General features: G+C 39.0%; 3 protein-coding genes across 6 annotated transcripts; all 3 read right to left on the reverse strand.

Annotated features, from left to right (window-relative positions):
- Positions 1 to 1449: 1449 nt before the first annotated feature.
- LOC115735479 (calmodulin-7) lies at positions 1450 to 21690 on the reverse strand. Of its 3 annotated transcripts, none has more exons than XM_048284377.1 (3): positions 21661 to 21690; positions 3427 to 3519; positions 1450 to 2197 (listed from the first exon to the last, which is right to left on the reverse strand). In XM_048284377.1, exons 2-3 carry the CDS (start codon positions 3500 to 3502, stop codon positions 1824 to 1826), a joined length of 450 nt encoding a protein of 149 aa, XP_048140334.1. In that variant the 5' UTR covers positions 3503 to 3519; positions 21661 to 21690; the 3' UTR covers positions 1450 to 1823. The 3 variants fall into 3 exon arrangements, with proteins under 3 accessions (XP_048140334.1, XP_048140332.1, XP_048140333.1); XM_048284375.1 differs by lacking the exon at positions 21661 to 21690 and adding an exon at positions 7785 to 7835; XM_048284376.1 differs by lacking the exon at positions 21661 to 21690 and adding an exon at positions 7786 to 7822 and having other exon boundaries at positions 3427 to 3524.
- Positions 4277 to 11759, reverse strand: LOC115735476 (vacuolar protein sorting-associated protein 26A-like). 2 transcript variants are annotated; one of them, XM_030666731.2, is made up of 12 exons: positions 11559 to 11759; positions 10692 to 10742; positions 10527 to 10601; positions 9679 to 9753; positions 9495 to 9567; positions 8346 to 8390; positions 8037 to 8148; positions 7223 to 7289; positions 6122 to 6166; positions 5587 to 5642; positions 5303 to 5478; positions 4277 to 5000 (listed from the first exon to the last, which is right to left on the reverse strand). In XM_030666731.2, exons 2-12 carry the CDS (start codon positions 10692 to 10694, stop codon positions 4822 to 4824), a joined length of 906 nt encoding a protein of 301 aa, XP_030522591.1. In that variant the 5' UTR covers positions 10695 to 10742; positions 11559 to 11759; the 3' UTR covers positions 4277 to 4821. The 2 variants fall into 2 exon arrangements, with proteins under 2 accessions (XP_030522591.1, XP_030522590.1); XM_030666730.2 differs by having other exon boundaries at positions 10692 to 10750; positions 11411 to 11737.
- Positions 13560 to 21822, reverse strand: LOC115735475 (CBL-interacting serine/threonine-protein kinase 3). Its single transcript, XM_030666729.2, has 15 exons — positions 21696 to 21822; positions 20200 to 20419; positions 19898 to 19960; positions 18397 to 18468; positions 17937 to 18044; positions 17744 to 17824; positions 17113 to 17166; positions 16877 to 17002; positions 16703 to 16792; positions 16044 to 16166; positions 15840 to 15950; positions 14554 to 14667; positions 14342 to 14398; positions 14183 to 14257; positions 13560 to 13956 (listed from the first exon to the last, which is right to left on the reverse strand). The coding sequence occupies exons 2-15, from the start codon at positions 20368 to 20370 to the stop codon at positions 13882 to 13884; spliced, it is 1320 nt and encodes a 439-aa protein (XP_030522589.1). The 5' UTR covers positions 20371 to 20419; positions 21696 to 21822; the 3' UTR covers positions 13560 to 13881.
- Between the last annotated feature and the right edge of the window lie 1949 nt (positions 21823 to 23771).

The following is a 23771-nucleotide window of genomic DNA, read 5'->3' on the forward strand; positions in this document are numbered from 1 at the left end:
GAGGGTTTTACCGGTGAGGGAAGATACCGATGATCTAACAAGGCTCCCACAACGCCATATCACAGCACACGAGATTTCGCCATCCTTGGTTGGGATGCTATCGCATTTGTTTCGGGGACCAGATACAGGCCATGTAAACCGAGACCTGCATCTTCATGTCCCTGTAAAGCCGACTAAGGGGACAGTCCAATTTACATCCGTGGTTGAGATAAGATGCGATCGCGAGTATAGAAGTACATGGAGAGGTTGGACAAGTTGAAGGTCACTTGGCGAGTATCGAAGTAAATGGAGATCGAGGTTGGACTAGTTGAAGGTCGCTTGGATCCGCAAAACAAGCCAAAAGAAGGCGAAACAGAATGATGATCAGCAAAAAACAGTTGGATCAGTTTATTCATCGTGCAATCCTTCAGCCATCAAGTTGAAGGTCACTTCGATCCGCAAAACAAGCCAAAAGAAGGCAAAACCGAATGATGATCAGCAAAAAACAGTTGGATCAGTTTATTCATCGTGCAATCCTTCAGCCATCCCTCAGAAAGAAGACGAGGCAGGCAAAAGACAGATTCACCACCGCAACGCATCTCCACGTAGAATAAGATAGAATAAGTTGCAGGGCGGAGCCACATTACGTTTGCTTTGATCAAGTAAAACCCATATTGAGTAAATTTACTTCGTGCAAAAAACATTTATAGAAGAAAAACTAAACATGTAAAAACCACCAACAGTTTCTCAAATGTTAGCGCTCAACAAATTTTGATTCCAGCTTGTATTCTTAAAATTCTGCTTGGCCTCATTACTTCTTTTCTGAAATCTATACTACGTGATGGCAGACATACCAGTCACATATGTGTAGTGCTTTCCTGAAGAAGGTATCGTCAAATCTCAGTCGCAATGGAAAAGTGGAGAAGACAAGGACAGTTGAGTGAAATTTTCCAATGGAGGACGGCAGCCAAGTAATTCCTGGGATTTAATTCTCCATATAGGAATTTAGTTCGATAGCTTTCTATAATTCCATCCTAAGTCTTAAGTTAGTTCAGGTATAGTAAGTTCACTGTATACGTTAGATATCTGAAAAACCAAAGCAAACAAAATAGCGAAGGAAAGAATACAAGACCAGGACTAATATTGACACTTCCCCTCTCCTCTAAAAGCCCACATTCCAACAAAATGGGGAGCTTGATTTTAAGGAATCACTCCAACGACAATCTCTGACGATCAGGTTCAAAGGAAAAGAAAGTAGATTATGTTCATTAGGAATCACCCGGGCTTGGCACTACAAATTCCCAAAGAGCCAACACCTCAATGGTGAATATAGGCATTTCGATCATTATGTTTATCTAAAACCAACAAGGGCTTGCATCCGGATTTAGATATAAAGTTGAGCTACAAAAGTTCCATCAAATAGAGATTGGTTAAAAGATAAACCATTAACAGGTGGAATCCTTAAGACACAGAGAGGAAGTAATTTACAAACTTAATCAACCAGAATAAGGATCAATCAGTCAATACAAACAAAAGCATCCAACCTCTCAAGACTGATCAAAGTTCACAACACCAGGAAAAAGGCAAATACCAGACAGAATATTGACCGTTACCATACATTTAGGCTAAACGAGAAACAGAACAAACAAGTAGGTAGCAATGGAGTGCTATAAAACAAAGCAAACAATGGAACACAGAGACCACCCCGACAACAGTTAAAAATGTGAATGATGAAAGCCTAAGGTGAAATCAAAATCTCATCGAACTTATCTGCCCTGTTCCCTTCTTTTCTACATTTTTTGATTTTTTGATAGTTAAGATGACGCGTTTGGAAGGATGGGTCCTCACTTGGCCATCATGACTTTGACAAACTCTTCATAGTTGATCTGGCCATCGCCATCCACATCAGCCTCACGGATCATTTCATCAACTTCCTCATCAGTCAGCTTCTCCCCAAGGTTTGTCATCACATGACGCAGCTCAGCTGCAGAGATGAAGCCATTCTGGTCCTTGTCGAAAACTCGGAAAGCTTCCTTTAGCTCCTCCTCAGAATCGGTGTCTTTCATCTTCCGAGCCATCAAATTAAGGAACTCCGGGAAATCAATGGTGCCATTGCCATCAGCATCCACCTCATTGATCATATCCTGAAGCTCTGCCTCAGTGGGGTTCTGCCCCAGCGACCTCATCACAGTCCCAAGCTCCTTAGTAGTGATACAACCTGTGACAAAGAAGTGTGAGTACCATTAAAACAAAGCACCAGATATACATATATGAGTCAGCAGAGGGAACTAGGAATAGGCTTCGGCTTGAACGGAAAAGAAAGGAAGAGAGATGGGGGGTGAAGGGTTCCCCAGATTGACCATTCCACATTGTATGGTTGAAGATGATGAAAAATAGACGATAATAGACAAAAACAAAATTTCACCTTGTCACCAATTCAACCAAAAAATGGTTTCCAAAATTCAAATCATTACACTTTCCACAATTCTGTTGTGCTAGTAGATCTAGCTACATTTAAATGCCAATGTTGCATTATGGAATTTTATGCTTGATGCAACTAAATATCCTATTATTCAATTCATTATCACAAAAATTGCTCATATAGATGCTCTGGCAATTACGCATCTCTACAACCTACACAACTGAAGAGGTCCTAGTACTAGCAAAATCCTCTCAAGATTCTCTTATTAACACGCTTCTGTCAATCAAATAAATTCAACACACCATATACCAGGCCATTCTAGGTAAATATTCATCACACTGCAAACATTAAAGAAAGACATTAACATAGCTAAACACAACATAATAAGGTAAGTCTAAAATTAGTCGAACATAGAAAAAACAATGATCACAGACTCGATCAAGAAACTGCTAACTTCCTCCAATATCCAATGCGATCTGGACGATTGAAAACTCTGAAAGAGGAACACATATGAAATAATTGATCAAATCAAACCAAATCCACGGGTGCGTAGGATTTTTCAGCTGCATCACGCAGCTAAACAATTCAACGAAGGTCAAGCGACCGCGGACGATGGAAAACTCGACAGCGCAAGACCGGAAGCAAACAAACCAGCTAGAGAAGAAACCAAAGCTACAACAGGTCACACATCAGCAACCGCAAATTCGACAAAAATCGGGAGAAATCGTCCGCACAACAGGCACGACGACAAGGAAACACAGGAGACGGAAAAAAAAAAAAAAAGAGAAGCATATCGACGGCAACGTACACAAGAGACGGCCGACAAATCTCCGCCTCCGTCGACTAGCTCGGATCACAGAGCGAATAACAAGCTAACGGCGAGAAAAGCACCTCAGATCACCAAAGAAATCGCAAAACGAAACCGAATAGGAGCAAGCATACGTGATCGCCGGATCAATAAACAACCAGATCTGCCAAAAAGGAGGAGGAGAGAGGGAGAGAGAGAGAAAGAGAGAGAGAGAGACCGTCGCCATCCTTGTCGAATAGGCTGAAAGCCTCCTTGAACTCGGAGATCTGATCGTCGGTGAGCTGATCCGCCATGGCTTTCGTCGGAAACGGAGAGGGGAAGAGATTCAAAGTGGAGAGATGATGGCGACGAAGGAGGAGATGATTGGGAGGAACCGAAATGGCGTAAGAAAGGGTCGCGCTTTGCCAGATTATATATAACCGCAAAAGACAATTGAAGGAATGGTCGCGGTGGGCCCTCCTCTCCCTCAACCCCAGCGCATCCGATTCTCTTATCTCTCTCTCCCCCCCTCTCTCTCCTCTAATAATTTCCCCATTCTAAAATGATTTTTCCTTTTCCAAAAAACAAAATCGGATTATCAAATATCTCCTCTAGCTGTAAATTGACCCCCCTTTCAATTTACAATTTCTTCCGATCACCAAAAAAAAAAAAAAAAAATTTACAATTTCCACTTATCGATTATTCCGCAATTACTAATACTGCACCGCGCATACTTATCTATACATTAAACTCAATAAGTTAGGAACCCAAAGTTATAAGAATTCATCCCGCCTTATTTGAAAATTCGGATTCATCGAGTCAAGACTTATTGAGTTAAATCGAGAGCGCTTTCTCATTAATCTACAGCGGCGGCAAACATTAAGGTGCGTCGTCGCTCCGAATAGCCGAACCCGAAATAGCATGGCAGCCCCACGTGGCACCACTCACTTGTCCGCCCAAAGAAGAAAAACAGTGAAAGGTCGCACCTTTGAATTATTCAGCTTCTCGACTCAACACTTTGTGTGTCGCTTCGACCGTAAAGAATGACTTGACCGGCATCGGTCCAAAAAGGTTTTTCGGAACATAAGTACGATAAACTATAAACTGTAGATCATCAATGGACCATCGTTCAATCTGAGGATAAGTGCAATAAACTATTAAAGTGCATCCGTTCATATGCTACACGTCCAGAATTTGATCCTCTATCTTTTATCTTCTTCGGCGGATGCAATCTAAGTTACCACGTAAAAACAAGATGTGAAGTCTTATGTCGACACGGAAAGCCGCCCTACGGAATAATAAAAGAAGATACGGTATCAAACGGAATGCAATCGCGACATCGTATCTGGTGGCAAAAAATGCCCCAAGTCAACACAGAGGATGACGGCCATAAGAAGAACAAAGAGACACCCTTCTAGCTGAAAACGAGCAGGCTGAACTTGAAGGGCCTACTCGTTTCGGTGCGTAGATAGACCGTAACATGGGATCGGTCATCTCCCGTTTAAGTGGCTCTTCAGATATCGCAAGGGTGCCTGGTTCCTCAGTAAAACCAGATGAGGGCTCCAGTCCGATGTTTGAAAGTGCAACCTCTTCTCGGAATCAAACAATGAGATCGTACAAGCCAGGAAAAGAATCACACAGTTTCAAGAAGCCGGTATACTGTAATTTCTTGCTGCTTGAAGTACCGCCGGTCCTCTTCATCCACTAGAACAAGGTTTAGATAATACTTCACGCTGAATTTATTATTAATGTTGCGGTACGTTGGTGTTAATTCGTACGGGCTCAGGAACAATCTGATTGGGATCGATTCGCCTGCAAGAACATTGATGAACTGCATATGTAAGTACATTTCGCCAAAAGAGTACATCTCTCTTGACCTTGACTATCACATTTCAAGCAAATCCAGCTACACAGTTTCGTTGAAAACTGCACACAAAGGGAAATAGAAGACCCTACAAGCAGTCCACACTAACCCGAGATATGCTAGAAACAGCACCAGGCAATTTTGTAATATACTTCGATAATAAGAGGTTAAAAATTCTGTAAATGGTCAAAAGCAGCACTTGCAGGGTCAAAATTGTTAGCCAAATTGATTGCAAAACTAGTTGACATACCCCTGACTGGAGCGCCATCCATCAACTCAAATTTAGCTAGGGTTTCCGTCTCAACATAGGTATTATGGCCTGTTCCAGTTGATTCTCGACGCCTGATCTCAAGCTCCATATTCTTTATCTTGATTCTTACAACAAGAAAGTAGATTTTGCCGATTATAACATCCTTCAAGTGATACCTGAAATTACTAAGCACTGTAAGAAAATGCGAAGTCCAACCCTCAAGTGGAACTGAGGAGGCTCTCATAACAAATCAATCCATCAGCATCAGGAGTATATTAACTCACTTGCTTTTGTTGTATTCAAACTCAATGTGTAGGCAATCCTCGATCCCAACTTCCATCTACAGAAGCGAAACATGCGGGAACAAAATGATTCAAAGAAGAGAAGCGCAATTTTGCACACTCCACAGAGCAGATCAACAAGAAGCGAACAACAAAAAATGCAGGAAGATTAATGTTATTCAAACAAGAGAAGCCAAATCTTAGATAATTAGAGCATGAAGTGGAGAAGATATTGGTGATACTGACATATAAATCAAAACCTGAGAATGATGACCTGCATGCTTCCAATAAGATAAAAAGACTCTGTGACTTATTAAATAAATCAGGTCGACAGAATAGAATACTTAGCATTGATACAAGTCAAAGCAAATATTTAGAAGTTAATATCATTTCTAGGCAAATGAAGTCACGGCAAATGAAGTCACACAGCAACTAAAGACAGCAAAAGATTATGCAGGATGGAAGAATACACTATATTTCCATGAATGATATTTCCATCAGCTATTAATGATAAACTAATCATCAAAACATGCCTCACCTTGATGCTGTTATTGATAGTTGGAAGTGGCGTGTAATTCCGGACCTGAAAAAGAAGAGAACCGCATTATTTGGCGAGCCCAATCAATACTTAATTAGTTCTATCTGGATTCTTAACCATGTGCAATTAATTGGGAAGTACTGAAGTGAGTTATATCTAATTTGATCCTGTAGATCTCAGGAAGAATCGTATCTCAGCAATTAGGTGTACCTCTTCACTCCGGTTGATTTGATTACAGTTGTCCCAAAAAATAAAATAATCTTGCCTTTAGTTAAATTGAGATGTAAAACAACCTATTAACATTGTCCAGACATGATCCAACATAAGAAAATTTTGGACTAAATGGTACTTCCTATTCTCGGTGCCAATTCATGAAATGAATGAGCCCATCTACTATAGTAATTGTTATATTTTGTGGAATTACAGCCGACTGTTCTAAAAGCTCAAGTTGTTAAATGAAGGCGTAGTTTAATATTTAATTATCTTAATACTCCTCCTCATGCTTAGTCTGGTCTTTTTACATAGCACTAAGCGTGGATATATTTAAATAGGAAAGCAAATAGGGGTTTGGAAAGGTTTGAACTCGGGACCTCTTGCTCTGATACCGGTGTTGGTTGGTCTTGGGCCTCTCTCATCCCAAAAGCCAGCTTAAAGGATGAGGCTTTTCCTCACACTTATAAACCAACCACCAGCCTCTTCCATAACCGACGCGAGACAACCTCAACAATCTCCCTCTAGCACATTGGGGCCTTGGGTCAAAGCCGCAACAACACGTATCTCTCCCGTGTGATTGTTGGGTCCATACTTATTGGTAACCCGGGCTCTGATACCATGTTATATTTTGTGGGACCACAGCCAACTGTTTTAAAAGCTTAAGCTGTTAGATAAAATTGTGGTTTAATATTTAATTATTTTAACAGTAACAAAATTGGTAAGATCTAACAAAACCTTCCTTTAAGGCTTATGAAACAGATATGAGGTTGTTGAATTTACAGGTTGCTGTTGCACAAAGCATTAATTGCAGCAATGACTAGCGTGCGCTCTAAACAATTACTGACGTAAGTTCCTGAGAGAAATTGATTGAGCAGGTTCAGTAAATACCACAAAATCCTGACTCTCCACAATGTTGCCGACAATGTTTCTGCTAATCGTTACTTTCAAAATATACCTGCAGTGTATAAAGAAGAGCTGGATTTGTTACTATTTGTTTCCCCAATTGGCACCTCTGTTCTGGCGCAAAGTACTTAAAAACTATCATTACATGATGATGCACTCAACAATTCAAGCAAACACTAAGGAAAAGAAAATCATAAGGGTTCTATCAAAGGAGGTTAGCTGCTGACATGAAGAAAAACACACCAGGAGAACCACAGCCAACATCAATCCTAGCACTCCTTTAGTGACTCTTTAAATAGTAATTGTTGCAAGAGTTTCGACCTGAACAAATTCAGTATAACTGAATATCTTTTCTTCCATGCTGATTGTGGGACCACACTAAGCTTCCACATATAAGGCATAATGCCTATTTCCCTTTCAGCTTTATGCGGCTTGCGTGAAAGCAAACCTAATTAAACAACCGTTTTCATAACCTAACCATTAAACTTTCCAAACAAGCACGTTCATGCTAGTTTCACAATAATTAAGTCTCCTTATGCAACATCCTCAGAGAGAGAGAGAGAGAGAGAGAGAGAGAGAGAGAGAGAGTACACCAAATGATGGGATTCACCAATGACTAAAACTGGACACATCCAGACATGTGAAAGTGGAGCAAAGAATCTATTGCCCAAAAAATGAACCCATTACCCAGGAGAGAAAGAAATCCCATAAAACTAGCAGAGAATGACAATCAAAATCCCCAGAATTTGTAGGGCATCTCGACAGTTGAGCACAATTTTGAATTTAATTTACTTTTTACCTGAGTCTTACGTTGACTCCATTATAGGATTCGTAGGGCATCTCGACAGTTGAGAACTCAAATGGGTACGTTTTTCTTTCATATAATTCACCAGGTACATCAAGTTCACGCACTGCACAATTTACACAGGCAGTCATGTACAATTTGGACCCAATACAATTCAATGAGCAATTGAAACTGAAAAGCCACAAAACTACAAGATTCTAGCATAAAGTAATTAATTATCCACAAAGGGGTTGAATTACTGACTCATATTATTGACATCATGAAGGACTTATTATATATCTAACTGTATAGTCCCTTACTCACCCAAAGATGTAAAATCATAGAAGTTGCCCCTGTCGAAATACAATTCTGCAAAAATGAAATGGAAATGTTATTTTTCGAGATTCACTCGATATTAGGAAAGTCTGCATGAATCCTGATTTGAAATAAAATCATCATTTACAATTTAATCATTCAGAACAAGATCAAATTCAACGAGACAAAAATAAGCATTTGAGAAAAACTAGTAGAGGCTAGAATTCACATCGATTGAGGTTTCTAATTATTCAACCATAATAGTTATTAGATAAATAGATCAGAGAGTCTCCCAAGAGCTTAAGAAAAAGAATGAACACCGACCAAAGAAAAATGACTTGCAAACAACTTCTATAACAGTGGAGGTCTTTCATTGAATAGAAAAGTAGATACTGGTGGGTCAAGGAAAATCATGTGGACTTAATATGAGAATTTGGGACCATGAAGTGAGAGAAAAAGGGATCATCAACTATCATACCAGTGCACTGCAGGGTGTCAACATGTTAAGACAACAAACATGATAATTAAATTCATGCTCTATAGGCCACCCCGTAATCTCACCCTTTTTATGCAGATATTTTGATTTCCTAGTTCATTAGCTCTTCTAACCTTTATTTCGAACTTTTTGGTGGTGAAGCCATCTTTTTCAAAAATATCCATTACTGACCTAGACAGTCCTTTTTGTGTGCTTTGCGTAAAGACAATATGAGTTAACAGAACATAGGAAACATAGGTAAGTACCGTGCTTCCAGTTTCTAATATGATCTAGATGGCAGAAAAAGAATTTGGCTTTACTCGTGGATGCAAAAGACAAGTTATGTAAATACTGCTTTGAAAACACACGAGTTTGGTGAATGGCAACTTGACTTTTTTAAGAAGCCTTAAGCAAACACTTGCCCTTTGCTGAATCAATCTAGTTTTTTAAAAGACGTCTCCTCCTACTTTTAACAGTCCAAGAGTCCATTTGGTATAGTTGAAGCCATGTAGTAAATGTGTTGTGCAATAGCTTTGTCAAATTGTGTTTATCAAGTATGTTCAGTGAAATGTTTTAGGAGCTACAACACCTTAAGAATAAACTCTTAACAAATGCTTGCTCTATTCTGCTTTTCTTCTTTCTCTTTGGTCTTGAAATGAGAAAAGAAAAGATAATATGCAAACCTATCTGGCCGAGGAGCTCGACTTTAACACCAATGTGCTCAACCTTCTTCCCTTGCAATGGTTCAACAACAACCTAACAAGCATTTCATAAAAAGTTCACCCTCATCCTAAACATCTAATTGCAAAAAAATATACAAAGATATAGGCTTGATGAGATAAGTTTTTATCCAACTCCATGAAGTACCTCTCCAATTATACTCTCCTGACTTTCAAAGAGAGGAACCAAAACTGTTTGACCATTGTCCTTCTTCAATGGTACCTATATCATATTAAAAATTCAGAACACATTATGTACAGTAAAGAAACACACCTTTCAGCAAGTCCCTTTCCCATGAAAAGCTTGCTGAAAATCCAAGATTCAACCATGAGTTTTTTTTTTTTTTCAAATCAGAACTTCAATTTACAAGATAGTACTTCAAGCCTCCAGCGTGATAACTATTCAGTTCTACCCAGTTACTACAAATATTTATCAACGATGAATACTTTTCATGCTATGCCTATACCAACGAGGTTTGTGCTGCTAGGAGAGCTCTGAGAATAAAAGTTTACTTAACTTCCTTCTGCTGTAGGCTAACAGGATAGTCATTCTTATCAGCTTCTAAGCAGGGACGACACATTGCACCATGAGATCTTGCTAATTCGAGAACAGGTTCTATCAACATGTAGTTCCTATGATGACAGGTTCGTTGAAGTAAATTATGATATGTCCTATAACAGGTCTTATGAGCACTATTGCATTTTCAGCTAAATGATGTTAAGTTCCATATATTCAGTTAAGAACAATCCTTTCCACAACTTCTGTCAAATTCATATATTCAACCAATTCCCGTCTGCCCAAAAAAAAAAAAATTTCAGAACTTTGTGAATATAATCGGATCATCTCTTTCTACAGATTTTAATGTCTTATCCGAGATTATCCTTAGGATCTCCAACCAATAACCAATAATTTCATGCATTTAAAGAACTAGTTTGCATGTTACAGGCTCAACTGTACTTTGCAAGATATTCACCAGTATTTTAGCAGAGAGATACCTGCTTGTTTGTTCTTCCAGCCGACAATGAGATCGAAATAGTACATGGTGGTTTAAAAGCTGCAATCAGGAAATTCTATGTCCAAATGATACAGAACAGCTCTATTAAAACTCATTCTTCTCATCAAAGGATTATCAAGAGGAAACCAGCTCCATGAAACCTTACCATGACTTTTGCAACTGAAATAGTTAGCAACAATTTGCAAGCAGGAAGACCCTACAGACAGAAACAATATATCACACCTGTACAACTTCTTTCAGGTACAAGGAAAAGAAAGGAATAAAACTTATCAATATAAGTCTCTAATACATGGAATAACAACATAGAATCTCGCCCATTGAGTACGCATAAGCAACGATTTGATTCAGACTTTCCTATCAACAAGTATATATTTCAAAAATCAAAATAAGAAAACAGAATTGCAGATTCTCAGACTTCCCATCATATGCTTCTTGATGATCATGCAAAGAATCAACAATGCAAAACCAACCAATATACTGTCTATTTTTCTATAACTTCTCCTTGTTCTATGATCCTTGAATCGGTCGCAGTGAATCAAGACCACCAAGTCATGATCGGCGGCCACATTTCACGCTATCAATCTAATTATAGAAAGCATACTGAAAAGCCAATTCGCAGCATAAAAAGCCACACAGTATCTGAGTAGATTATCCACTGCTCCAAGATTTACCAAATTTTCAGACAGGTTAAGCAATAGCTATGATTCGGTTTGAAAGATCACAATCACGCGGATCATGCTCGTAAAACTAACTAAGAAGTAAGAAGTGCGAGGACGAAGCTGTGTGATGCAGCAGTGAATACTCAATTCAGCTGACCATAGCTTCGACTATGGATACAACAAGTAGTACGAGACAGCATCAAAGTTTTATTCTCAGCCTCGAGAACAGAATCAAACAGACGGCGGGCACTGAAATCGTTTGCATACCCGGCGCGACTCAAATCACATCAAACACGAAGGAAAAGAAAGCGGAGTTGGAGAGCAACGATCGTGGATTTGACCAGTGAGAGTACCCGGATGATCCTCACGGCGGCGGCGGGCGGCGCCGGCGCCTGCGAAACGATGGAGGGAGATGAACACGCGGGAACCGAAGCAGATTTAAGAGCTCGACGAGTTCTCCTCCATGTCCGTGATGAGAGAGCAGAGCTGGCCAACGCCGAGACGAGACGATCCGTTGGCGTTGGGTGGAGCCTCTGATTTGAGCGTGGACTGAGATGTTGAGTGCCAAAAATAAATAGTAAAAAAGAAAAAGGTTTTCCACCCTTTGTGAAAATAATTAACTATAAATTATTATCCGTAATAAAAATATTTTCAATTAATTATTATTGTAATGATATGAATAATCATTAATTTAATGTATTTTCAATTAATATATTAAATTTTTCGTGAAATAAACACGCTCATAAATTTTGGCTCGACAATTAGTATTATCGTATTCCAATTGATTTTCATATATGCCACCATGGTCTGATAGATAGTGAAACAAACTCTTGATTTTACTTGAGTTCAAATTAACTCAAATGCCCAAAAAAAAAACTATTAATCTTAAGATATTCGATATATAAAAATCGATGCAAGAAAAATCAAAGGTTAATACCACGAAAAATCCAAACTAATACACATGTGATGAATTTACCAAAAACTATTTTTTTGAAAAAAAATTTAAACTATTACACGTGAGAAAAATTTACCCCAAATTATTTTTTCAACGATAATAAACTTCAAATTGGTACACTTATAATAAATTATCTAAAATTATTTTTTATCGCCAAAAATTCAAAATTGATACACCTGTCATAAATTTACCCTTCGTTAGTTTTCGTTAAATTAGGTTAATAATTGGACAAATCACAAACCGATACATATGTGACAAACATAAGGTAAAACTTAAAACCGATACATCCATCAACCGCCACATGTCATCCAAGTCGGTAATTTGATAGTAAAAGTTAACGGAAACTAACGAATAGTAGCTATGTCACAAGTATACCGATTTAGGATTTTTGATGATAAAAAATTAATTTTGGATAAATTTATCACAAATGTACCAATTTTGAGTTTTTTGTTGTCAAAAAAATAATTTGAGATAAATTTATCACATGTGTATCAACTTGGGAATTTTTGTGACATCAACCCAAAAATAAATATCTCTTTTCGTTTTTGCAAATTCTCTAGACTATCCAAGCTTGAGATAAAGCAAATTTGTTTACCATTCGATTAAAAAATAACTTAGTTTTCTTGAATAATTTGAACCGAGCGAGATCACTTAGAATGCTTTGCTGCGTCGAGGTCAAGCTCCAAATATCAAGCTAGATCGAGCAGAACTAGCTTTATCTCGACTTATTACAAAAGGTTTAAAGCGAGCTAGATTGGGCTAAATCTCGACTTATTGCAAAAGGTTCAAAGCAATCCGACCATATGAATATGCATTTGTATCGAGAAAATAATATCCTAATTGAGCATGCACGGGAAAAATGCATATACAATATCGAAATCTAATTGTAATTACTGGTAACTAATTTATACATGTAAGTACATGAATATTATATAGACTGAATTAAACTCATTAATCCTCCACTTAGGATGGATTTCCAAATCTGCCCGTCCGTTAAATTTCCAACCTATTTACACCGTTAAAGTTTGCGCCACGTGTCCGACTTTTTGTTTTTTATTTGAATTTTTATCTCTCCTCACTGTCTCCCAAATTGGACTTTGTCAGAACTCTTGCTCTTATCCATTTTGCATGTGGATCCAGTGAGGAAGTTTCAAACCATGTCCACCACCGTCTACCAGTCAAAAGGCCAGCCCACGCAAAGTCGTTTCATGCACGATCAGAACGTTAGGCGCAGCTAGAACACAACGCAATCTCTTCTTCGACTCTACATCGATGTGCTTGGATCGATCCCCGGCCGATTGCGATTTCCAAGCTAAGATCGCCTTTCTCGACGAGTGTCGAGACGGGCATCTGTGAGTCTTCGATTAGGCCCCACCGGTCCGAAACACAGGGACAACGATGGGAAAAAGCAGACTAAAAATTTCATTACCTGACCGTTCCTCTAAAGATTACAACATGACTCTGGATTCTCTTACGTCGAACGAGGAGAGACCCGCCGCTCCACAACTCCGACGAGAGTAACAAAGCACGCAACGAACAACTGGTGCCGACATTATCTAATCTAAAGTTCAGACCGAGAGGAGGATCAAGAACGTCCAAGAAAAAGACCCCACAAAGAATGAAGATATGGAGACCCAATGTCAATGTGTAGCCAGTTCGCAACGAACACGAAACATGGGCTTAAGGTTATTAACAGCGACACCTCGGGACAGCCATAGCTCTTACTTCCTACCTTGCATGTCTTCCTCGGTTTTCCAAACAACGTCCTCGAGGCATGTTGAGAGGTTTTTATAGAACTGCAGCAGAAATGTGGCGGGTCAACGACAAGTTACGGGATGAGGTCGGGAAAGGGAACAGAACATAACGTATGCACGATACAAGCATCAGTCACTACATTTGACAGTAATACGACGTTTAATAGAAAACATCGTGCTTGGCTCCTTCGAAAAATCATACAGATGCAGGTAGCAAAGTGCGCTTTTATATAGAAAGCCAATCCTGGAGGAGTGGAGGATAGAGTACCTTATGGAACTCCAAAGTGTCGCCTTTAGCCTTCCGCACCTCGACCATGTGAAGTGAGGGTGCCACTTGAAATATCTAATCGATGAGGCAAATTACAAGATGGTGAGCAATAGAGTCCTCAAATTGCTGCTAATCTTACTGTGAAACAGATTTAGTTACCTCTGTAGCGACATTAAGATTTCCCTTCCGTCCCGCCTTAATGTTTTCAAGCCTCATCTGATAGACACATGAGAAACAGTAGAAGTGTTAATCCACATCTATGAAAGACCAAAACGAGCCCAACTCTCTGCTTCCACAACAGTGCATGAGAAAACCAAGCCAGCCTTCCCAACAAACAAGAGTATGTTACGTGATCAATATGCACTGCTTGCCTTGTAGTTTTTCTTGTGAACATCGAAACCAAGGGGCTTTGCCACTTCTTCAATCTTATGAATGATCTCATTGGCAGGGCATTTCGACGTGAACCTCGTTTCTCTCTTAAACCCCTGCAAAGAAATTTCACGATTAACTCTCTGAAGAAAAAGAAGGATACCGACAAGGTAATGATGAAACTATCCAAGCTCTTTCTTTTACTATCTAATAATCAACTCCAAAACCAGCCATGAATCTCTGAAAACATATTTCAAACGTGGAAGCCCAGACCTTTGCTGGGAAAGAAAAGATTTGGAACAATGATCAGTCTGCAAATAACAATAACTATAAGACCAATGAAACTAAAACCCAAAGAAGGGATTTAGAAGACAGCAATGATCATCAAAAGGCCCTCGTATCAAATGCACATCTAAGAAGTTTTGGCGATTTGGCTGGAAGCCTTCTGAACAAAAGATAATGATGCATACGCTCTAGCTTACACATGAAATCAGCAGCATGCTAGGAAAATTACAGAATGTTCCAGCAACATATTGGAGATACCATGATGATTAACTTATCTTCCTTTTCTAGATTTGGTATTCCTAAGCACATCTGTTATTAGAAGTCCATGTCAAACATGTCCTATCAGATGAATCGTGTTCAAGGATGTTCTACTTGGGTGGTCCACAGGTGCTTCTCTTGATATAGTTTTTTGGGAAAATACCACCAAAACCCTAAACTATGCCTACTGTGACACATTTACCCTAAACTTTTTCTTGTGACACCAAAAACCCAAAACTTGTACTCATGTGACATATTTACCCCAAACATTTTTTTATGACACAAAAAATTTCAAACTTACACCAATGTGACATATTTACCCCAAATTATCTTTTTGTGATACAAAAAACCCCAAACTTGTAGGCTTGTGACATATTTGCCCTAAATTTTGAGGTAAATATGTCACACGGATAAAAATTTAGCATTTTTAGTGTCACAAATAAAAGTTTGGAGTAAATGTGTCACACTAGTATAAGTTTGGAGTAAATGTGTTACATGGATAAAAGTTTGGGATTTTTTGTGACACAAAGAAAAATTTAGGGTAAATGTGTCACAATGGATATAATTTGGAGTTTTTGGTGGCTTTTTCCCTTGTTTTTTAAGCCATTTTCCCCACAAACCAGTACCAATTTGCTTATGAACAGCTTTTGGTAACCAAAAGGTCAACAAAATCACCAACTAAATTGTTGGCAGGGAGAAGGGAAAAAAACTTATACACACACAACACACAGAAACACAGACACACCTGTTCTAAGTCAAACAAATTCTCAAGTTTGAGCCCTTTTGACATGGATATTAATTCAAAGGCATTCATAGCTGTCGGCTGTTCCTCTTTCCTCTCCGTCACATGGTGCTCCTGTCACAATTCCAAACAGCATGAATTTCATCAAACAACTTCGACAAAATCTCTTGTGACACCTAACTTCTTAGTTTTAACTTCTCAACTTACTTCTGAATCCTTAAAAACAGCTTCTACATCGTCCAACTTCGCACAGTCTTTCTCATCAAAGATTGGGGGCTTGTAATTTTTCTTAAACCATGAATCTTCAAGTATTTCAGGTATGGTAATGCGCTGGAATAGAAATACACAAGACATCAATAGATTGAAAGTTAGAGTATATCACTAAAACGCAGAAGCATTTATTTGGCCCCACTAAATTTCTAAGATAGAGGGAACAACAGAAAGATAATATCTAAGATAGAGAGAACAAGAGGAAGATTTATCTCCCATAGCACTGGTCTAGAAGACAATCCAGAAGGCAGTGAAACGAAGAACTTTGCCACTGGGTACGGTAGGAATCCCTCATTGGTCCACACGTTTTATTTTACATAATGTGCTTTTGGACAGTTTTGAAAAAGAATTGGTGGATTCATATAGTTCAAAATGTTCATTTCCTGAGAAACAACTTCAAAGTAACTCATGGTGATAAACAAATAAGATAACAAAATAGCAAATATTGCTAAAAATAGCTTATTCTGAAAGTTTAGCACAAATTTGTAGCGTAAGATTTTATGACAAGTGTTTCCTTCCTTCTTTTCTTTTTTTGTTTTGCAAAATAACATTCAAACAATCTTCACTACCAAATGTATGAAAGCATAATTAGTTACCGTCATGGGATTGGGATCCAATACTCGAGTTATTAGCTTCATGGCCTCGAAAGAAAGCCAAGAAGGACAAGTGAATTCAGCAGCGGATATCTACAAAGGAAGAGTCAAAGTATTAAGAATTTGGGAGACCTAAGGTAATTGAAGTGCACTTAATGAAATTAAAAGAATGCTCACTTTTTTATACAGGTTCATAAGATTAGAATCATCAAAAGGCAAGTAACCTGCAAGCAATACGAAGAGTATTACTCCACAAGACCACAGGTCTGCCGTTGCCCCATCATAGCCTCTATCGTTAAGGACCTAGAAAAGAAGAGAAAGAGAGTCAATAAATTCAGGCTACAAGCCAAAGCAATAAGCAGAGAGTTATACAAAGTGTCGTCATGGTAACAGGAATCGGAGAACATACAAACCTCAGGAGCAACATAATTTGGAGTTCCGCATGTAGTATGAAGAAGACCATCATCCTGCCAAATCAATCAAAGGGACAAATTACTCCACGGGAATGCATAGAGCTAGCCATCTTGCACCAAATACAGAGTGGTCAAAGAAGATAAGGAAAAAAAAGATGTGAGATGAGTGCTTTGGATGATTAGACATTGTCTAAACTATTTTTCCCATAATGAGCAAATGGATCAAAGGCAGGAAATGGTCTCACAACAATAAGTGATACCATGAGGATTCCAGAAACGTGGAGGCATGACTAAGCCAAATCTTCAGACGAAGAAGCATTTGGATAAGACAATTTTCCACTTCAGGACTATTTGAGAAGATGTGGCATAACTTGACAGACAACTTTCTGCTAATTGGAATTCAAGACAAATGCTAGTGAAGACTACTTGCCAGACTTGGTAAGCGCCATTGCAACCCATATCAAACCAAGGAGTTGTGACTGTGGCTATAAAGTGCAAGTTAATCACGACATTGTTTTCCATAGATGCAAGTCGATCCATTTGATACCAGCCATCTTACAACAGCAATTGAAAATAAGGGCATTAATGACAAGAAAGCATGTTCAGATGGAGATTGAAGCCACATAATTACCCTGACTTGTTGGGACAATGCACTCAAACCAAAATCAGACACTTTTAGGTTCCCACATGCATCCAACAACAAATTCTCTGGCTGCAAAGACACACATACCAACACAAACAAAGATTTAATGAGTCTTTTCTTTATATCGCAATAACTAGCTCATAGTTAAAGCATCAGTCAACATGATATTATTCATCCACACCTTTAGGTCTCTATGGTAGACACCCCTGCTATGACAATAGTCTACGGCATTAATAAGCTGCTGGAAATATCTCCTTGCTTCATCCTCTCCCATTCTTCCATGGTTTACCTTCACAAAAAAATAAATTGTTTCATGAAGACAATACAGAAATGCAGTCTAAGAAATCAATTGAGAAAGAATTTTGGAACTAATGGACCAGATAGCTCCACAGTACAATCTCCAAACAAAGTAGTTACTGTGCCTGTGGAGATTGTGGCGCAAACTTACCTGGTGTCTTCCATACTATATGATTATCTGAAGATTTTTCTACAGAAAAACAAATGGCCTACCGGCAAAGTAACATGCAAAGGAAGGTGAAACCATACGTGACTTTTTACACCCCTAAAAGAGATCCTAAGCCTCTTAAACAATGGGAAGAAAACAGGGGCACAAAATAACCTTACTAGTCATCGGTACTTACAATCTTGTCAAAAAGTTCCCCTCCAGTTACAAACTCCAAGACAATAAAAATTTTAGTCTTGCTGCCCATAACCTGAAATAGAGCAATTTAAAAAAGATAAGCAAAAATAGGAAAGCCCAAAAAACACTAAAGTCAAGTGAAAAATCTTAATTCATATTTAACATATGGAAAAGGTCAACAAGTGTCCCTCGGGTATCTATTATGTATCTTGTACTTTGAAAAGGTTAGATGTTAACTTTTACATGCTAATTTCTTGCACTATGTAAAGCTTACACGTTCCTCATCTTAGATATCTCGAAATTGGCACAATTTACTACTAAGGAACCAAGGTCTTTCATCAACCGTTCATCCTTTATCTTGTTCAAAAAGGTCAATCATGTAACCAGTCTTGTCTGACACATCCAACTAACATTCTTGGTTCGTTCATTCCCACCTTAATGCCTACCCAATTAGTAAATCATATGCAATAAGTCGAGGCACTTTGTATTCAGCATTGGCAATGCTCAGAATGCTGTGCCATTTACGGGAAAATTGAAATACGAATCAATCAGCAAATACCACAATAACACGCATAGATGAATGCGACCAAATAATTTAAAGTTTGTATCATGGTGAGACATATCTATTATCATGATGCAGGATGCAAGTTACATTGTTTTCTAGAATTAACATGAAAAGGATGCTAATATGCAAAGTCAACGATTTTCTTAATAATGATGTATAGGACGCATTTGAGACACAAGAGGACCCCCTGAAATGAAAATTTCAAAGTTCATTGGCATATCACACCTTGTGAATGATCCTAGATTTCTCCACCAAAGAGCCTAATTACCTCAAGGGAATGTCAATGCGCATCTTGTGCAGATTCATGCAGGGTTCGATTGCAAAAGATGGGGATAAGGTCAAGTGAAAAGAAAAGAATTCTAGAATTACACAACCTCTCTTTTATATCTTCCCATTATCATTTCAGCACTGAAGATTCACGAAAATAGGCATTTACCTGGAGATAATGCCAGATTTTGGCAGTTCAGTAGTTGTACAGACAAGACTTCTATGACTTAATTCTTTGTATTGATCTATATGTTTACTTAGATGGCAACTTGTCAGAGGAGCACCGGCTTTATATTAGACTCCCTCGGTTTAATGTGGATAAACAGTTGCAGAAACGTGGTTTACTTTACAGCATAATCAAGGAACTCCCCTTAAATGCTCAAAATGATTCACCGAAATATTAGGCCCCCCAATCCAATTACTAAAAGCTCCGCTTAAGTGGCATAACTGAAAGATAGTGTATTAATGATATTATGTATCCAAAACACCAGTACTGCAAAACGAGCGCTGGCAACAAAATTAACGTACAGTATGATTGTTGAAAGTAAGGGTGATGGTCTCATACAAAAGAAGAGAAGATCTTCCTGACATCAATGAGATTGATCTAAAGTGCAGAAGCCCCTCATGCGAGCACATGGGAGAGAGAGAGAGAGAGAGAGAGAGAAGAGACCTCATGCAAACATACAACATTTGGATGCTTTATCAACTTCATTGTTTCTATCTCCCGCTTGATCTACACATGAATGAAAAAGAAACAGATGAAACCCAGCGCTGTATGTATTCAAGTAATCAGAAAAACAATACAAAGAGCCAAACATGCACGTTTGATGATCAAGAACATTATCTTGTTGTATAATAAGTGGTCAGAGACAAATGACCAGCCTCTCACACATAAGAAATCCGGTCTCATCTAACAAAAGAAAGAGACCAGAGTAGGCAACCAAATACGGATGACGGAGAATAGAAGGAGACCTGTTCAGCCATTTTGTGTTTCAGAACCTTCTCTTTGTCTAGGATCTTAAGAGCCACCGCTTCCCCTGTCTCAGAGTTTCTTGCAAATTTGACTTTTGCAAATGTTCCCTCGCCGATAGTCCGTCCCACCTCATATTTGCCCACTCGGCGCTTGACTTTAGGTCGATTCATTCTAAATTCTTGGGTTGAATCACTAATTACTGATCCTTGACCAATGCTGCTGTCATATATTGTCAATGTTAGGCAACTGCAGCTTATTACAGGATGCTACAAGCAAATTTTCAGACAGGGAGCACACTGAGGAAACATCATGAACTAACACCGTCGTGACTCATGAGCAACAACTTGCAAATGTCAGAAGAAACTTCAAGTGTTTGATGTACGCTGCCTAATATCAATGACAAAAATGACCTACAGCCTCCATTTTAACCAAGAGTACTCAAACTAGAAAAGTTACAGTGTCTAATATCTTCCATTTCATGAGACATGAACTGCATACGAGACGACCAAGGACTAGCACATGGAAAAAAGCTCTACACTGGAATTAATCAAAATAACCAAATGAGACGCATCGCAAAGACAGAAAAATTACGAACAAGAACCATTCCAAAATAGCGCGACTGTACAACCTGAAAAATATCCGAGATCTTATAGCCTTTTTCCCAGAGACGGAAAAAATCGCAAAACAGTTCCAAGATGTGGAATCAGAGCTCACGCAGAGTGGAGAGAGGGCAGAAAGCTCGATAGTCAGAACCGATCCTTCCACGCGATTACAGCTCGAAATGAAGGAAGACCCTCAACTTGTGCCCACTCAAACTACGAAGCTGAGTTCGTTCCTTGAGTAAATTTTCAAGATTGGCTTCTCAGCACTAGCACCAATCTAGCAAATTTCCAGCAAAAAAAGTACAGAGAGAGCTCGAAATTGCTGCAACAAGAGACTATCAGCAGCTTCCTTCCCAGAAAAGAGAGACTGCTTCAACAAATTCTTCGGATTACCAGCTCTTCCCAGAAGACCCACCATGAGCAAAGTCACCAAACACCGGATCCAAGAAGTCCCAACAAGCAAATCGAGGAGAATAACCAAGAATTCCTACTTATGAGTTGAAAAGGCAAGTAGTCGACGTGGAATCGATTGGATGGAAGACACTTCAGAGAGAGAGAGAGGGAGAGGGAGAGCACCCACAATTTACAGAAAGGCAAGAGCTTTAAATGGGAGCAAGTCGTGGACAAGAGCAGAGGAAGGGGAAAAAAGAGTAATCAAACAAACGGTCAAACTGAGAAGCGGAACTTCAAAGGAATTGACATCGCTGCTCATACACGGCAAGGTACACAAATTCGGAACGTGTGCAATTATTGCATGCATCTACAGACTACAGTTAATAACACGCATAGTCTACGCCCAACAACAACTCATGGTGAATCAGCTCAAGTACGTTCAAAGGAAAATAGAAAAAAAAACTACAGAGAGAGAGAGAGAGAGAGAGAGAGATGTCTACGTTGGGTCTTTGAGGAGAAAGAGAGAGAAGTTCCGCTCGTTTATGGCTTTTCGGATTGATTGTAGAGGCGCTGAGATACAGCTGATGAAGAAGAAGAAGAAGAAGAGATGATGATGATGATGATGATGAGGAGGAGGGGGCATGACGACGAGGACCGATGATGATTCCGGCCTCGAGGAAGAAGACAAATTCCCCTCTGAACGCCATTTCCTGCTTCGAAGCGCAACGTGTTTCTCGTCCTAAAAATTTTATTTTCTTTTTGCCCTTTTTTTATCCTCCTCCTCTTCGTGTTCTAGGTGCTTTAGCACGGTCAGCCGAAACGGATTGCGCGGGTGGGCGCTCGAGGCGATGCCATTGGGCAGGGGCGGGACGAAGAAAAACGTCGGAACGGAGACAGAATTCTGACGACGAAGACCGTGCGTTGCGTGGTCCGTGTGTGCATGTGCGTGTCTTTTTTTTTTTGTCGGGTCAAAACTGTCGCGGTTGTTCTGTCCCGGGGCTTTTCCTTTCTCTATTATCCCGACGCTAACCTCGGAGTCAATTTGTTTTCGTTCTTTTTTTCTCCTCCGATCTCTAATTTTTCTCTCTCGACTTCCGCTTCAGAGTGACTCGAACCCCCGCACCTGCGATGCTAGCGTCTCCAACCCCAATCCTTTTGTTAGCAGAGCCGCATGCCTATTGGTTATGGAGTCAATTGGTTTGAAGGGTTTCAGCAAATGCCATACGCCCATGAGTTTATCCTTTCATGCTCATTTTGCATATACAATGTTAATGCCACAACCCTTCCTTCAACCGCCTCAACAACTTTGTAGATATCGAGCCGTGAAATTCAGTCGAGTTGGTTTTGAGGAGCTTGGATTCAGTATCTCCATTTTTCTATTCAAATTGAATTATTACATTGGTGTCAATTGTGTCAATTTAATTTTAAACCTTTTGAATTTGTGCCGATTGAGTCTATCCGGTCAATTTTGGCTGAAAATTGCTGATGTTAACGTCTTTCATTTTACGTGGCATGGATAGCATTGACTTAGACAATTTTTTAATAAAAAACAAAAAAATTATGAATTTTTTAAAAAAAAAATGTACTTGTTAGCGTTGCGTGTGCCGCATAGGACAATTGGTGTCCACGTCATTAATTTCTGGCAAAAGTTCATCGGATAAGCTCAAATGGCATAGATACAAAAAGTTTAAGATTAAATTGGCACAACTAAAAAGTTTATAACTGAATTAGTAACAATGCAATAAGTTTAAGACTATTTTTACACTTTTTTTTCCGAATTAGCAAATAAATTAATGCCCAATCAACATCGAACCCTGCTTTAATTATTGCCTAGTCGAGCTCAAGCTTAACGCCGTATTATTTGCTCAACCACCCTCGACTCAACTCAGCTATGCATCTAAAGGCGTCAATAGGATTCGTCGCTCCCATTACTCGTCATGGCTTGTGCCCGCTAAACGATTAGAGATGGAAACGTCACTTCGTGTTATTTGTTATTAATTATTAACACACCGATTGTCGCTCATTTTTAAGATTATTTTCGACGAGTTGAATTTAACGTAGCACGTGAACCACGTTGGGGGTCATCCTTTTAAATTGATTAATCGACAAAAAAAGAAGGTAATGTGAAAGGAGTGGCGTGGAAATTCAAGTTTTGATTGCTTGGTTTGCAACGCGTCATTAATTAATCTAATCAACGTGGGCTTGCTTTGGAATCACGATGTGGCTTCGCCGGTAATCTTGATCAAAAGTTTCTCACCAACTATTCTTATCTTCCTACCCATAACAGAAGGTCGTCGAAATGGATTTCTTAATTTGCTCTCGTTCGGACCACATTCCATTTGTAATCACATCATGGCTAAACTTCCTCAAAATAAAAATAAAAATAAAAACCTCGACTTTATGTCTAATTTCAATTCTAACCCAAACTTTTTTTTTTTTTGGCCTAAGAAAAAGAATTCAAATTTTCATTCTAATTCCAAATCTATCCGGCGTAAAAAAAAAATGGCCATTTTCTCCAAATCTTCGATATAAAGAGGCCAAGTGTTGTTGCATAGGAAGTTTTTCCATAAGAAGAC

Source organism: Rhodamnia argentea, chromosome 8, assembly GCF_020921035.1.
Source record: "Rhodamnia argentea isolate NSW1041297 chromosome 8, ASM2092103v1, whole genome shotgun sequence".
NCBI classification, from domain to species: Eukaryota; Viridiplantae; Streptophyta; class Magnoliopsida; order Myrtales; family Myrtaceae; genus Rhodamnia; species Rhodamnia argentea.